We start from the raw sequence: 16,640 nt of genomic DNA, 5'->3' as shown, positions 1-16,640 counted from the left end.
GTCACCAACTTTTGTGCGTCCCAACCCCGAAAGACAATTACTTCTGGAAGCACCTTGAGAGTCTTTCTTTTTGTTAATAGAAACAGAACCTCTATCTGTCATCCAGGCTGGGGCACAGTGGCCCAGTCATAGCTCATCGCAGCCTTGAACTACCAGGCTCAAGCCATCTTCCCATTTCAGCCTCCCAAGTAGTTGGGATTACAGGCATGTACCACCACGCTTGGCTAATTATTTTATTTTCTAAATTTTTTGTAGAGATGAAGTCTCATCATCTTACCCAGGCTGGTCTTGAACTCCTGGACTCAAGCAGTCCTCTAGCTTCGGCCTCCCAAAGTACAGGGATTACAGGTGCGAGCCACCTTGCCTGGCCAAGAGTCTTTCTACAGCTTTACCATGAAGCAGGTGGGTGAATCGGGGGTACAAGATAGACACAAATCTTAAAACGTGGCTAATTGGGTTGGTTACAGCGTCTCATGTCTGTAATTCTTGCACTTTGGGAGACTGAGGTAGAAGGATGGCTTGAGCTCATGAGTTTAAGACCAGCCTGGACAATACAGGGAGACCCTGTCTCTATCAAAATAATAATAATAATAACAATAATAATAGGAATCTCCAGGGGGCTTGGATTGTCCTCTTCAGGGTAGATCCCAATAATCTTTCTCCTCAGGTGGATGGGTGAGCACAGAGTTCTAGAATTCCAGAGCTCTTTTGAGTACACTAGATCCTTTGGCTTTAATTTTAATTTTCTTTTAAGAGACCAGGTTTTGCTCTGTTGCCCAGGCTGCAGTGCTGTGGCACCATCATAGCCAGGGCTGCTCACTGCAGCCTCAAACTCCCAGGTTTCAAGCAATGATTCCACCTCAGCCTCCTGCGCCCAGCTAATTATTTATTTATTTTTTTTGTAGAGATAGGGTCTTGCTAAGTTGCCCAGGCTGGTCTCAAACTCCTGGCCTCAAGGGATCCTCCCAGCCCAGCCTCCCAAAGTCCTGGGATTATAGGTGTGAGCCACCACACCGGTCTAGATCCTTTGTTTTAATTCACTTGCAGGAAGGGAACCTTTGCTAGAGAAGGGGAAAACATCAATGTGAATTCCCCAAGCCCGCAAGTGGACACACTGAGGACCAGGGTTAAAGGATGAGTCACCGGCATGATGCTGGCAGGTGAGACAAATAGCATGGAAGAGGAGGAGGGAGGGGGTGGGGAAAGGGGAGGAATGAGCAAGGGAGAAGGAAGTGAGGAGGGAAGAACGGGTGGCTCTGCTCGGCCCGTCCACCAAGTGTTTCCAGGCCTGATGAGCTCCGGGGTGGGACAGGAGGGGGGCCACTGCAGTATGGAAGGCAGGCAGAAAGGCCCCTGCGGTGTGCCTGTGCCTAGGAGCTGGGAACCAGCTCTATCGCCTACAAGCCAGGGATTTAATATATATCTCAGGGTGATGGGGAAATTGATTTTCCTTGATAAAATGGCCCAGTGAAAAAGATCATGACAGAAGCGGCCAAGGATTCCTTTCCTTGGCAGTGTCTGGTCACTGCTGCAGGCTGAGATGTGACCTTGTCATTAATAGGTCACAGAACAGGAGCAGGGGCCAGCTGGGCTAGTCTGTGCAGAGACAGGCTTAGGTCATGTAGGGCAGACCGCAAAACTTGCTTGCAAAATCATCCAAGAGCACAGGGGTGAGGGGTGACGGTGCAGGGAGAGGACAGTGATCCCCACGGCTTTGCTGAAAGGTGGCAGTGGCTTATCCTCATGTCCACAGGAGAGGCCACCTCTGTGCCATCTGTCCACGCTGGCCCAGCATCTGTGAGCACAGGAAGCCAAGCAGCTGGCCTGATCCTCCAGGAGGGCAGAACTGCATGGATTTTGCAGGAGTGAGGGGAGGTCCTGAGGAAACAGCTCCAGTGAACAGCACACTGCAGGGCAGGCGGGAGGCAGGTGGAGGGGAGGGTGGGCTTGCCTGCAGCCTGCGGGAGGGGAGGGCAGGAGCCAGGGTCCCAGAGATCAAGGTGGCAGAGAGAAGCAGTGTTATGGGCAGCCTTGGCAGGAGTGAAGGAGCGGCTCTGGAGTCAGGGCTCTTGGTTCCAGCCCCAGCTCCGTCCCCACCCTGGGGACCCGGGTCAAGTGTCTGGGCTCCAGGATCCTCATCCTCCTGGGCCGAAACCGGGGCAGTGAAGGCACCTCCCTAACAGGGCTGTCATTAGGATTGAGCACTGAGTCCAGGCCCGGCTCTGGAAGGGCTGAAGGCACAGGAGCTATTTTTGCTGCTCAGATCGAGGCAGCAGTTGCCTCCTCCTCCAGGAAGCCGTCCTGACTCTACACCCCATTGGGATTTAGCAATCCCCTAATGCTGACCTCAGCCTTCCCACCCTGATACCTATGGCAGGTACAACATAAATGTCCTCCATCTGTAGGAAACCAACAGCCAGAAGTCCAGTTCCTCAGCTATGGCACAAAGTCCTGGTCCACTTGATCCCTGGACCTGGTGCAGGGCCTCCATCTGGAGAAATGACATGGGCAGGGAGAATCCAGAACCTGACCTGAGCAGGCAGGACCAGACCAAGAGAACGAAGGAGGCCGGGAAAGGGGGCAGAGGCCACCCAGGACTCCAGGAGCCCACCTGAGAGGGCATGCCACGGTGTGGAGCAGGACAGAGCAAAACCAGGGGGCCCTGGAAAGCCTCCAGGGTGCAACTCAACACCCTCCTGGACCCACGCCAGAGGCACAGAGAAGGGGTGGGTGAGACCATGTGCAAACAAGAACCGGCCTCCACCTGGGCTAGGACATGTGCCCTGGAAGGCGGGCGGGGTTGGGGAGGCCCAGGCAAGGGGAGAAGGCACTGTAGACGCCGGCAGGGCACGAAGGGGACACTTTACAACAGGAGGCCAGGAAGGAGGATCTGCCTTGGTTGTGACCTTGGTGGTCTTCAGCCCTCTGCAGGAGTCAGAGCTGAGGAACCAGAGGCCAACCTGCAGGGCCACAGAGTCCTCGGTCTCAGAAGGGTGGGAACAGAGCTCTGCAGGGAGCCAGGAGCAGGGGCAGGTGGCGCGCAGGGACAACGAAGGAACTTTGTGGGAGAATGGACGCAGAGAGCGAGAGTCGAATGCACCAGCCCACGCCTGGCTCAGGCCAGTGCACCAGGGCAAACCCTGTGAGTGCCCGAGTAGCATTTCCCACCAGGCTGGCATCCACCCCACCAGAGAGGGCTCAGGGCTGTGATAATAATTCTCACATGTGGTGGGCAGGGGCCAGACAGGCTAAAGTCCTGTAAGGCATGGAACGGGCCCCTGGGGATGTTGAGTGACCCACCAGACGTTCAGACAGATGCAAAACCTGTTTATCTGCACAACCTCCTGCGTGTGACTTAGAAACACAACACAGATCTGCGCTGCTTTAATATTCCCTGACTTTTCCAGGAATGCAATGAGAGACAGCACGGGCTTTGTTTGCTTTGGAACTTTCCTAAGAACTGCTGACCATTTTGGAAGCCAGCCCTGCCTTGGACCACACCCGACCTATGGCCGAGCACCTCCCAGCTGCTGGAGGAGCTCTGGGGTTCATGGTGACCAGATGGGAAGGGAATGACCACTGAAACTGGGTCTTCTGGGGCAGACCCCTCCCTGCCTGCAGTGTCCGGTCCCCCTCGAGTGTTCCTGCGTTGTGGAACAGTGTTCCTGTTTTGTAGAACACAATGGGCATCTTTTCTTTTCTTTCTTTTTCTTTTGAGACGAAGTCTCGCTCTTGTTGCCCAGGCTGGAGTGCAATGGCACCATCTTGGTTCACTGCAACCTCCGCCTCCCGGGTTCAAGTGATTCTCCTGCCTCACCCTCCCGAGTAGCTGGGATTACAGGCATGTGCCACCACGCCTGGCTAATTTTTGTATTTTTAATAGAGATGGGGTTTCACCATGTTGGCCAGGCTGGTCTCGAACTCCTGACCTCAGGCGATCCACCCACCCCAGCCTCCCAAAGTGCTGGGATTACAGGCGTGAGCCACCGCGCCCGGCCGGATGTCATTTCTAAGTCCCACTTGTCAGGGTATGTTACCTAAGAGTTTCATTTCAGGATAACGAAGGAGATGTTATACAACATTTCTTCTAAGAGAAGCTGGGGTCTCGTGTGGTTGGGAACCAGGGAACAAAGTCGTCTCCGGTAAGTGCCCCGGGAGCGCTGTATGGAGGGGAACCGTGCAGGGACGCGTGGTGAGGGTCAGGCTAGGGTACAACGGAGACTCTCTGAGCTTCTGCCCTTCCACGGGGGATGGAGTGGGAAAGACTCTTCTCTAGGGGCCCTAACTGCCCAGGAACAGGAGCCAAGAGCTGGGAGAAGCTCAGGTTCGGGCAACAGTTCAACCCAGAAGACGGAAGGGGTCGATCTCTGTGTGCACTGTGCGGGATCTGCAGTGGGACAGGCTTCCCAGCAGCCACGTGTCCACTGCGCGGGAATCAGTGCGGTCAGGGACTCCATGTCCTCCACCCAGTCCCCCCGAACAGTTCTCCATTTGGCTGAAGAGGGGACAGGCCGTGGGGCAGGCTCCAGTGAGTAAAGGAGGCATGGGGCAGGGGTGTGGACAGAACATGGCAACGAACATGAACGAAGACAAGGCACACAGAGACGCACACGGGGCGGAAGCCCTGGCCTCACTGTCACTGCCGCATCCCCTCAGGACAAAAACCACAATTGCCCCGGGAGCACCATGTACTCAGCATTCGGGGCAGGCCACACAAGACGGCCGATCTGCCAGCGGACACTCCCCGGGCGTCGGTGCTGGAAATCGACCAAATGTAAAAATACCCTCCCAACCCAACACGCTGGCCACCTGTGGCCCTTACACAAAGCTGGTCACCTTGGATCCCATCCCCGCAAGTCGACTCCGCTTTCTGGAACAAAACTTCTAGACAGATACGCACGGGAGAAAGCAGAACCACAGCGACACATACGTGACCGACCCCTTCAGCAGACATGAAAATGACACCACGCAAGACTCCAGAGTGGCAGACAAACAACAGAGCTGGTTGTGTCCGGATAAAACCAGCAGCCGGGCGTGTGGAGTCAGCACCGCACACACACAGACCGGAAACTGCACGCACACTCGCACAGCTCACTCGGTCCCGCGAACGGGGACGAGACAAGACGCAGGTCAGTCCCGACAGACAGGTCACAGAGGCGGCCGACTGCTCCCATATGCCTAGAATCTGCTGTGTCTGTTGGGGGCTTTCTGTCCTCCTTCTCCAGCAATTTGTTTTGAAAATATTCTATGGGAATCTGGTCAACAGCTGTGTGACTGCTGCAGAATGCTAAGTAAAAAAAATGCAATCTTGACTTTCCTTGGGAGGCTTTCTTCTTAACATGCACAGGAGGGGGACTCAATAACGGGGACCCCGATCACTCTGATCTAATGAAATGAAATAGGTGAGGATTTGGGGTTTTTCCTTGGGAGCTGCTGGTTCTACTTGCAAACACAAAGGCTACTGTGTTTACTGCAGATAATCATCTGTGTTTCATTGGAAGGAGCACATTTCACAGTCAAAATGCCAGGTAAACTGAAATTTTTCAAATCAGATCTATTTTATTTCACAGCAGGGAGTATCTAGCAAACAGGTATATTTTTAAAGGATCATGGCTCAAAATCAGCCTGAATTTTACTTTCACACACACAATCACACACACACACACCCCTAACATATTACATTAAGCAATCTGTTTGAAAACACGACCCTCTATTCATCATCTATACATATCTAAAGCATAATTATACAGGCACCCGGTCTTGAAACCTAGCAACAGTATCCAAGTATTCCTTCATCGGCTAATCAGGCACCCAAACTCACACATCAGCTCAATGTGCCTCCTTTTAAAATACAAAAACCACTCGCTTCTCTCTCCATAGCTGCGGAAGGACAAGATGTATGAAAACAAACCTTGTTCGGTTGAGGAAGAACAACCCATGTCATTTAATCCATCTGACAGTGCATCTCCCCACAAAGCCGGGCAAAAGCAAAAACAACAAAGACCGTAAAAAATAGGTTATCCCAGTCCAAAGCTTATCAGCTGGCAACATGCTTAATGTGTGCATGACTGTTTCGGACGCGGGCTCCCGGGCACCCGGACAGTCTTGCTGTTTGGGATCTCCATCCTACAGAAGCCATCGTCAAGGCTCTATGGCAAAGCTTTTATAACCTGCTGGGCTCATTTACTCGGCCGGCTAAACACCGGACGACAACAAGCAAGGATTAACTTTGGTATTCACGTCTGCATTTAAACCACCACTTTCTTCCAGTTGGCAAATAAAATCACCAAACAGAGGTCACATTTAATATATTTTTTTTAAGAGGAGGGGGACGGAAACAGCATCACAGCATCAGTCAACAGCAACATACATGCTGGCCGGATTGTGAACACAATGCTTCGCTGCAGGCTGAACCCTCTCTTTTAAAGAGATACACTTGAATCCATTTCTGGATTCTACAGACCTCAGCGCACCCATTCATCACCTCGCAGGGTTCGCTGTCTTCTCCCTGAAAGCCACATTCCAGCATCGTAAAGGTACTGACTTCCTGGCACTGGTGGCTTCTGTGTTTCGGAAACAAAGGATCCCTCCTCAGCATCAGGGAGGCCATTTGATCCTTTAAAGGAACTTTTTAAAGGAAAACATCCCACTGACCAGGCTGTACGTGGCAAGTCAGAAAAACGTTCGGTATTTTTAATTTACCCACTTTGAAGCACCAACATCCACCCCACACCCACCTCCACCTAGGAATTTGCTTCCGCCAGACCCACATTGAGAAAGGTGACCCAACCCCATAGAGGTAAAGGTGAGTCTCACCTCCATTTCCCGACAGGAGAGAGCTCTACTTGTGAGCACCCAGGGTTTGCCCTGACGCCAAAGCAAGAGCCAACAGCCTTAAGTTTAAGGGACAGGTCTCTCTTTATCCATGTTTCTCCTACGTTGCATAAGACAAGTCTTGCTGAAGACCATAACGCAGAAATGCCATGATTCCTGAGGCTGACAGTGATAGACAAATGGCAGAGAGAGAACTTGGAGTCCTCCAGTGATCATCTGACACCACCCACCCCCACCCAAGAGGCCAGGAACGGACAAAAGATTCGCCCTGAGGAAGGACTACAGCAGCACCCTTGAAGTTATGGAGGATACAGGGTGGAGGAAGCCAAGCCACAGAACCTAGAATCAGGAAGCCATGTGGCCACCCATAATCTAACGCAGAAATCCAGAAATCCCTGGCTTGAGGACTCACGACATCGAACCCAGCACAGCCCACTTCCTCCGACTGCCTCCTCTCCTCTGTGCCTCTAAGCTCGGCTGCTCCTGGACTCTGAAACTGTTCGTGTCAGATAAAACATCGCCCTCTCGCAAACACACTCAATCCAGCAACTGATTTGCCAATATGTGTCCCACCCTTTACACTCAAGAACGGGTACCACAGAAAGCAGGTTTGATGTCAAGAACAGACAGTGGGGCCGAGTGTGGTGGTTCACACCTGTAATTCCAGGACTTTGGGTGAGGCTGAGGTAGGTGGATCACTGGAGGTCAGGAGTTCGAGACCAGCCTGATCAACATGGTGAAACCCCATCTCTACTAAAAATACAAAACTTAGCTGGGCGTGGTGGCAGGTGCCTGTAATCCCAGCTCCCAGCTACTCAGGAGGTTGAAGCAGCAGAATTGCTTGAATCCGGGAGGCGGAGGTTGAAGTGAAGTGAAACCACTCCACTGCACTCCAGCCTGGGCAACAAAGGGAGACGCCATCTCAAAAAAAAAAAAAAAAAAACCCAAGAAAAACCAAAGAAAAAGCAAAAACAAACAAACAAGGATGAGAGAAGGGCTGACTTGGAGTGAACAAGAGCTGGGGCAGGAGCCGTCCATCCAACACACATTGCCTGAGGCCCCACCACGCGCCCAGCACAGTGGGGACGGCAGAATCAGATACCACCTGTCCTTGAAGAGGTAACAGTCTGGGAAGACAAAGGTCATGAAGCAATGTGAGTCCCCTAGAGTGGGTGGAATGGTGGTCCTCAAAAAGATGGGACCAAGTCCTAATCCCTGGGACCTAAACTGCACCCTCATTTGGAAACAGGGTCTTTTCAGGTGTGATGAGTTGAAGGATCTCAAGATGAGATCATCCTGGATTTAGGGTGGACTTTAAATTCAAAGACTGGAGTCTGTATAAGGGAATGGAGTAGGACCTCTGAGATACATGCAGAGGGGAAGCCACGTGAAGACAGAGGCGGGGGCTGGGGTGGTGCATTCAGAAGCCCAGGAACTTCAGAGGCAAGGAAGGATCCTTCCCCTGAGCCTGCAAAGGGAACCAGCCCTGCCAACACCTTGATTTTGGACTTCTGGCCTTCAAAACAGTGAGACGGTCAATTCCAGTTGTTTGAAGTCACTCAGTTGGTGGTCATTTGTTGTGGCAGCCCCGGGAACCAAGTACACGGCCCACCCCCAGGTACTGAGCAGGGATGCGAAAGATGTGGACGAGGAGAAATGCCTGGCAGACCCTGGGAAGCAAAGGAGGAGCTGGTGCTGGGACGTCCAGCATGAGAAACGCCAGAGGGATTTGAAACCGCAATTCCAGAGGGCCTCTCTATAGGCATATAGTTCATGCCTATAATCCCAGCACTTTGGGAGGTTGAGGCATATGGATCACGAGGTCAAGAGACTGAGACCATCCTGGTCAACATGGTGAGACCCTGTCTCTACTAAAAAAAAAAAAAATTATATATATATATATATATATATATATATATATATATATATACACACACACACACACACACACACACACACACACACACACACACACACACACACACACACACATATATATATATGGCATTCAGGAGTGGTGGCTCACAGCTGTAATCCCAGTACTTTGGGAGGCTGAGGCGGGTGGATCACCTGAGGTTGGGAGTTCGAGACCAGCCTGACCAACATGGAGAAACCCCGTCTCTATCTCTACTAAAAATACAAAATTAGCCAGGCGTGGTGGCACATGCCTGTAATCTCAGCTACTTGGGAGGCTGAGGCAGGAGAATTGCTTGAACCTGGGAGGCGGAGGTTACGGTGAGCCAAGATCACACTCTTGCACTCCAGCCAGGGCAATAGAAGCGAAACTCCATCTCAAACAAAACAAAACAAAAAATTAGCCAGGCGTGGTGGCACATGCCTGTAATCCCAGCTACTCGGGAGGCTGAGGCAGGAGAATCGCTTGAACCCTGGTGGCGGAGGTTGCAGTGAGCCGAGATCGTGCCACTGCACTCTAGCCTGGGTGACAGGGTGATAGACTCCACCTCAAAAAAAAAAAAAAAAAAAAGAGTTGTCACGGGAAGGTGGTGACCACGTAGGAGTTGGAGCTGGTGAGAATGCAGGCGTCTTCAGGACCTGCTATTTCAGGTACCTGACATGTGCAAGTACAGCCTGGGAGAAAGGACGCTTCTCCTCTAGCAGAGGCAGTCTGTCATCCTCAGTGCACACAGGCTCCTCTTCAGATCGAAAGAGAATGGAGCCATTTCTTCCCGCTCAGCTGGTGGGAACCACCACCAACGGAGTGGCTTAAAACAACCAGAATTTACTATCTCATAGTTCTGAAGGCCAGAAGTCCAAAATCAACGTGTTGGCAGGGCTGGTTCCTTCTGCTGGTGCTCTGGGTGGACAGCCTCCAAGGTCTCACAGTTGGAATTCTTTCGTTCTGTGATCCCAGGGAAGTGACTCTGCAGCCTCCAAAGCATGTCCTCCTCCTCCCTCCCTCTCTCGGTCTCCGTCCCCCAGGGCATTGGGCCAGGCTGCATCTCCCCTCTGAAGGCCTCCTGGGTGACCCTGATGGACCCTCACCCTGACACTGCTAAGAGCATTCTGGGAAGGAACATTGCCAGTGACAACTGAATATTTCATGGTGGGTGAGAAATGTCACAGAAGAAATTCCTCTTTGAAATGTTAACGTGGAAGGTGGAAGGAGAGGAATCTAGGATTTGCAGAGAAAACAACTGATTCTGTGGGTGAGAAGTTACTCTGGGCACCGGGTGAGGACAGGAGTGGCCAGGACCAGTTCTGACTAAAACATGACCTCTCTTGAAAGCTCAGAAGATGAGCAACTTGAGCCGCCCTGGTGAGAGACCACTGTGAGCTGCAAAGGCTCCCCTCGGGAGCTGCCGGGCAGCACAGCCAAGAGGCCGGGACCTCAGTCCATCATTCCATCCATTCTCAGACAACTCTCTCCAGCCGCCAGGCTCTGCCCCATGTGGTCTCAGCATCATCTTCCTCTAGTCCCACCCCTGCCTTCTAAGCACAACTGGGGAGCTGGCCGGGAGCTGACAAATGCTTAGCTCTAGTAATCCCAGAGCGAGGGAGCCTGGATGAGGAAGCAGAGAGGAGAGACCCCTCTTACTATGGGGGGACCACCCTGTTGGTGGTCTGTGGCCCAGGAAGCCTCCTCTTCCCTCCGCCCAGCTTCCCAGCTCTGGTTCTAGGCCCAGCCTGTGTAAAGCCTCCTGAGCCTGCCTCGTCCCAGTCCACACTGACGCCTACAGCTCTTGCATGGTGGAAGGTTTCTCTCAGCTTCACCAGGGAGGCAGCGGGGTGTGGTGGTTGAAAGGACAGGTTCTCAAGGTAAGTACTTCAGCATCAGATGGACGTGGGGTTGAAATCTGGTTTGCCCAATTCCTCCAGCATGTGGCTTTGGAAAAGTCCTGAATGTAAGATGCCCTTGGTGCCCTGCCTGCATCCCCTTGGCACTCACTGTTCCCGGGTATGTGCACTGCTTACCCCCACAGGCCCCTGCAATTCCCCAATTCCCTGATGAGGGTCTTGGTACCCAGAGGGAGCACGCATAGGAGCTGGAACTGGTGGGTAAATACATGAACTGCTTCATAATGCCCAGGCACACCCTCTGCAGGTTCCCAGAGGACCCCAGGGGTCTGAGCCTCAGGGGCCCACAGAGTCAACTGCTCGTGAACACACGTGTATGGCTGGTGCCCTGCCCTTCCCTGACTTCCTTCCCTAAGTCCCTGCTGGTGCTTCCTATATCACCTCCACAATAAACAGCTTACCCTCAAATCCTCATCTCAAGGTCAGCTTCCGGGGAGCCCCACCCCCAGTGCCATGTTGCTTAGGCTCTTCTTCACATGGAGATCACAACTGCAACTGGACGTGGAGGCTTACATGGTTGTGATGCTGTACGTGAAGTGCTGGCCTGTAGTACTTGGTAAGCGCTAACTGTTTTCACTGTGGTTATTCATTCATTCACCCAGAAGTAGGGCAGCTTTCTCAAACAATGAGCAAAGACCCACATGCAGGAGTTAGCAAGACCCATGCAGGCAAAAAACACGCAAGCTAGTGGGGAAGAGCGCATGAGACCCTCCCCACCACATACCCAGCACCTGGCCCCACCATAGGGGTGATGCAAAGAGGGGGTGACCACAGGGGAGGGGAGAAGCCACTGGGTTCCAACCTACAGGTTTAGTTAAGAAGGCATTAGTTCAGGATTTTACAACAGATTCACTGTGCTTGGATCAATCAACACATTGAGAGGCATCAGGTTCCTAGAGGACTCACAGCCTCCACACCCTTCATCTCTCTCTCCGGGAAACTTTCAACACAATGATTTAAATGGCACAGTTTGCGTTGATGCCAGTTTGCTAGTTCATAATCACAAACCCTTAGACGACTCAGATGAAACAAGAGGTTTTTTCCTCTTCTTCTTCTTCGTCTTTGTAGATGCACAAGGAACCCCGTGGGCAAGTACAGATTTTTTAAACTATCCTTTCCCTTTGGGGCCCTGGGAAAGCTCAAAGAGCAGGGAACGACAGACAGTGACTCCCTGCGTAAGCTGATTGTAAAAGCCAGTCCTGCTTCTTTCCTGCAGAACTGGGGTAGTTTACAAACATACAGACATGAGAGACTCAAACCTCGATCCTGGCATTTCAAAATATGTTAGCCACGTGAGCCTGTAGTGAGGATCCCCCCCTTTCTCAATAGGGGGGTGCTGTTTACAGCTAATAAATAATTGATCAGAACAGGAAAAGGGTAATTAAAATGTATTCGCCCAACAAATGGGCGTTCCTTTTATAATAATGAAAACTCCTCTGTTTGTAAAGAGGTGTCTGCATCATAAATAGGGAAGATATTAATAATAATTATATCTAAAAACTGAAAAGACGACAAATGTCTCCCACGCTGGGTTGTGAAATCAACTCAGTGCTTCAACGGACTTGGAAAGTCATCCTGGTTTTTGGTTTGTTTGTTTTGTTTTTGAGACTGAGTTTAGCTCTTGTTGCCCAGGCTGGAGTGTAATGGTGCAATCTTGCCTCACTGCAACCTCCACCTCCTGGATTCAAGCGATTCTCCTGCCTCTGCCTCCCGAGTAGCTGGGATTACAGGTGCCTGCCACCGTGCCCAGCTAATTTTTCTATTTTTAGTAGAGACGGGGTTTCACCATGTTGGCCAGGCTGGTCTCGAACTCCTGACCTCAGGAGTTTGATCCACCCGCCTCGGCCTCCCAAAGTGCTGGGATTACAGGCGTGAGAAACTGTGCCCGGCCCATCCTGTTTTTGAGTAGGAGAGTTTTGTCAGAAGGGAGGAAGGGTGGCTGTGACTCCATGGGGCAACGCTTAGGGGCAGGCGTGGCAGCCCCGGTATCTCCCAGCTCCATGTGGAGAGCTGGGATAAGGAAGCCACTTCACGCCTTCCTCTTTGCCGTGTAGGCCCCAGTGAGGGTAGCCCAATGAGGGTAGCCCAGAGCTTGTCACCATCCCAGACAACTCAGGATCCGTGGGGCTGCCAGCAACAACCCCTGTAGTTGTGGGTGGGACCTGTGCTCAGGCTCCTTCACCTCCCTTCTTCACTGTGTGCCCCTGGTCAAGACAGTCCCACTCCCTTCACAGCAGCCGATATTTTTAGCTCTCAAACCAAAGCTATTCCGTGTGCTGCGTTTTCATATTAGGGAGGTAGCAGGGAGATGGTCTCTGGCATTCTGAGAGCTCATTTTCTAAATCACTCTGCAGACATTAACTCATCAATCTCTATAATGCGTTCATGGAGGTGCTGAGGCAGCCCTGGCAGAACCCTGGATCTCAGAGCAATGAAGCGATTTGCCCTGGCTCACAGGAGGGACGTGCGCGTCAGTGTCAGGCGCAGCCTTTGGGAGGCCCCGAGGCTCTGCACAGGTACTTGATGATGCAAGCCGTGCATCTGGCTCTGCATCCTCATGCAGTTCTCCAAGGTGCAGTAGGTATCGGCTGTGGTTGGTGCAGGGCACACATGCCACATGGTAAAGCCTCGACAGCCAAACACACAGTTCTGCTTTCCCTGATGCCAAAAATGAGCTGAGGGTCACAGGCAATAAATGACACCCAGGAGCACCCCCCGGACCCCTTTGATGGGGTGATGCCATCTTCGAAAGCTCACCACTGCCGGTCCAATGGGACTGCTCCCCGCTGCAGGTCCTGTGGAAGCGCGGGGCTGGAGGAAACAGGCCAGTGGGCTCGTCCAAGTTGCAAGACTGGGCCCAGCCAATGGCAGGGCGATGAGAGAGAGGAGGAGCCCCAGAGACTGTCCTCCTGGTTGGCACAAGGGGTACTAAAAAGGGGAACGGCCATCAGCACAACTGCGGAGGAAGTGAAGCGGAGGCAACCGAGGGGAGTCGAGAGGATGCCACTGGCTCTCTCTCCACCCTCATCGGGTCGCCCGCTCTTTGCCTAAATAGAAGTGTGGATGTTACGGCACCTTCCAATAAACACATCTAAATCAGCTGCAAATTAATTGGTTTCAGCAATCAAGAGCCGTTGCCCTACATCCATTGCTTGATGCTTAGCACATTCTCCAGTTTGATTTCTTTTCTTTTCAGATTTTTAAAAAAGATGTCATATTTTTAGAGCAGTTTTAGGTTCACAGTAAAACCAAGCAGAAGGAAGAGAGCTTACCCAGAGAGCCCCTGCCCCTCACGTGCGGTCTCCCCAGTCATCAACACCCCCCTGGAGTGGGCCATTTGTTACAACTGAGAGCCTACAGAGTCACTCGAAGTCCACAGTTTACATCAGGCCTCACTCTTGGGCTTGTACATTCTACCAGTTTGGACAAATGCATAACGACATGTATCAATTTTTGTCATTAATTGGGAAAACCAGACACATACATCAGAGAGGGAATCCCAGAGCCAACCCTCAGCATGAACTCCACACTTCCTGTTCCTCTCCCCATTTTACTACATCAATGATGTTCACATGGAAAGAAACCTTGCAATGGGGACTGTCAGAATAGACTAGAACATCATCCTTCTAGAGAAGCACGTTTCAGATGGCCTAACCTCTAAGGTCTTCCTTAGCCCCATCCCCACCATAAGTTAAAAACGTTAAGACCAGAGACAGAATATGGGCTAATACTACGTGAAGTTTTGCTAAAAGCAGGCTCTAAACCAATCTTAGGAGCATTTTAAAAAGCTGGTGAGTGACCCCTCACAGCATCTCTAAACCAAATCCCACCAGTCTCTCCACGTGCCTACTCACCGATGTCTGTTTCCTTGTGGTTCTTGATGTATTCCGCCAGCTCAAAGTTGCCTGCTATTATGGCCACCTGCAAAGTGAAAATCACATTAAGTGTCACCTGCAGAACAATGATTTCTTTTTTTTTTTTTTTTTTTTTTTGAGACAGAGTCTCGCTCTGTCACCCAGGCTGGAGTGCAGTGGCGCGATCTCGGCTCACTGCAAGCTCCGCCTCCCGGGTTCACGCCATTCTCCTGCCTCAGCCTCCCGAGTAGCTGGGACTACAGGCGCCCACAACCGCGCCCGGCTAATTTTTTGTATTTTTAGTAGAGACGGGGTTTCACCGTGGTCTCGATCTCCTGACCTTGTGATCCGCCCGCCTCGGCCTCCCAAAGTGCTGGGATTACAGGCGTGAGCCACCGCGCCCGGCCAGAACAATGATTTCTTCATACACTATTACATCACTGAAGGCCTGACACCAAAAGGAGTACAATCACAGCTCTTAAAATTGCAGCCGCAATATCCGTCAACACTCATCCTCTGAACTTGCCAACCAACACTCATCCTCTGAACTTGCCAACCACTACACTTGCTTCTCTCAAAGCAGTTGGCTGTTCTATGATGATAAGGTTGTCATTGCTCTACAACCTATATGAGTGGGGGCCTCTGTCCAGAAGGCATGTGGGGCAAATCACCCACACAGCAGCTGAGGATTCAACCAGGCCTGCGTCTGGAAATCTCCCCATTGACTATGTCTAGTGTTCCCACGGGGCTTGATTAGTTCCAGCTCTCACACCCCGGAGTCCTGTTTATCCGATTAGAGGCATGCCAATCTACATAACTGGAGAGAGGGGGAAACCTCAAAGAAAGCATTTAAAACTCATCGGATTTCAGTTCTGTGGGAAAAATTCTACCCACAGATAGATGCACAGCCAGATGGGTGGCACCAAAACCATCACCTACAGGAAATTGTTCCAACTCAGGCCCTACAGATCTGTTGCCTAAAGATGCATGATCTTTGATATGGGAGAGCAGCCAGGCAGGTAAAGCCAAGTCTCCTAGGATGGCCATGGAGACCTGGAAGGAAGGCCAGCACCAGAGACCACACGGGCAAGGCACACAGTGCCTCAGAAGGAGAGACACTGGGCTCAGGACCAATGCACACAACCCACAAAAGAGCCAGGCATTCAGATGCCAGCCTGCAGAAATACACTTACATCTACAATATGCTGATGTCAAGTCATAACGTTAAGTGGACCTTATCCAATCAGCTGGAGGCCTTAGGAGCCGAAATCGAGGTTTCCTACAGAAGTTTCTCCTCAAGACTGAGGCATCAACTCCTGCCTGAGTTTCCAGCTTTATCTACTGATTTCAAATTGGTCAACCTGTGAGCCAATTCTTTACAATAAATTATAAACAAATGCAAACTTTAGTGTCAGGAGTGGGGTGTGGCTATAACAAATATTTATAACGTCTTCCCAACATGGGCTTACTTCATTTGATTAATTTAAATCAACCTTTTTTTCTTGTGTGTATGAGGTGATCTGGTAAGGTAGGGTGGGAGATTTTTGGTTTTGTGTTTTTTCTTCCTTACTTAGGGCATCTGTAGGCCTCAAAGGACCTTTCGTTTAGGTCATATTCCTCAGAAAGTCTTCACTCTTCTGTTTTTATTTTGTTTTTCCTAAAGAGTATTTTTAAAGCTCAAATTTGTGGAATAAGTTAGGACTTTATTTAGAATTATTGGCTGTTGGCAGCAGCAGTCTATTCTGAAATGTCTCATAATATACATATATACACACACACACACTTTTTTTTTTTTTTTTAGGCAGGGTATTGCTCTGTCCTCCAGGCTGGAGTGCAGTGGTGTGATCTTGGCTCACTGCAACCTCTGCCTCCCAGGCTCAAGTGATTCTTGTGCCTCAGCCTCCCAAGTATCTGGAATTACAGGCATGTGCCACCATGTCTGGCTAAATAACATATATATTTTTTCCTTTTTTTTTTTTTTTTTGTAGAGACAGGGTTTTGCCATGTTGGCCAGGATGGTCTTAAACTCTTGGCCTCAAGTGATCGGCCTGCCTCCCAAAGTGCTGAGATTACAGGCATGAGCCACTGTGCCTGGCCAAATACACACACACACACACACATACACACACACACACA

The 16,640-nt window shown here is 51.1% G+C and overlaps 1 protein-coding gene and 1 long non-coding RNA gene across 16 annotated transcripts in view; both read right to left on the bottom strand.

Moving 5' to 3' along the window:
* Window positions 1-16,640, bottom strand: part of SHANK2 (SH3 and multiple ankyrin repeat domains 2) — a 671,410-nt gene that overhangs the window by 416,839 nt on the left and 237,931 nt on the right. For 14 of the 15 annotated variants that reach the window (XM_077961772.1, XM_077961764.1, XM_077961763.1 and 11 more), the window contains one exon: window positions 14,505-14,571. In XM_077961772.1, coding sequence (XP_077817898.1) covers window positions 14,505-14,571 — 67 coding nt within the window. Of the gene's footprint in view, window positions 1-13,407; window positions 13,579-14,504; window positions 14,572-16,640 lie in introns of all 15 variants that reach the window. The other variant, XM_077961762.1, reaches the window with a different exon arrangement.
* On the bottom strand, window positions 886-9,319 carry LOC144334058 (uncharacterized). The gene is made up of 2 exons (XR_013403425.1): window positions 9,101-9,319; window positions 886-3,786 (listed from the first exon to the last, which is right to left on the bottom strand). It is a non-coding gene; the product is annotated as an uncharacterized LOC144334058 (long non-coding RNA).

Source organism: Macaca mulatta, chromosome 14, assembly GCF_049350105.2.
Source record: "Macaca mulatta isolate MMU2019108-1 chromosome 14, T2T-MMU8v2.0, whole genome shotgun sequence".
In the NCBI taxonomy this organism is placed as follows: Eukaryota; Metazoa; Chordata; class Mammalia; order Primates; family Cercopithecidae; genus Macaca; species Macaca mulatta.
The sequence above is the reverse complement of the archived record's forward strand: the minus strand, read 5'-3'. Positions and strand labels throughout refer to the sequence as shown.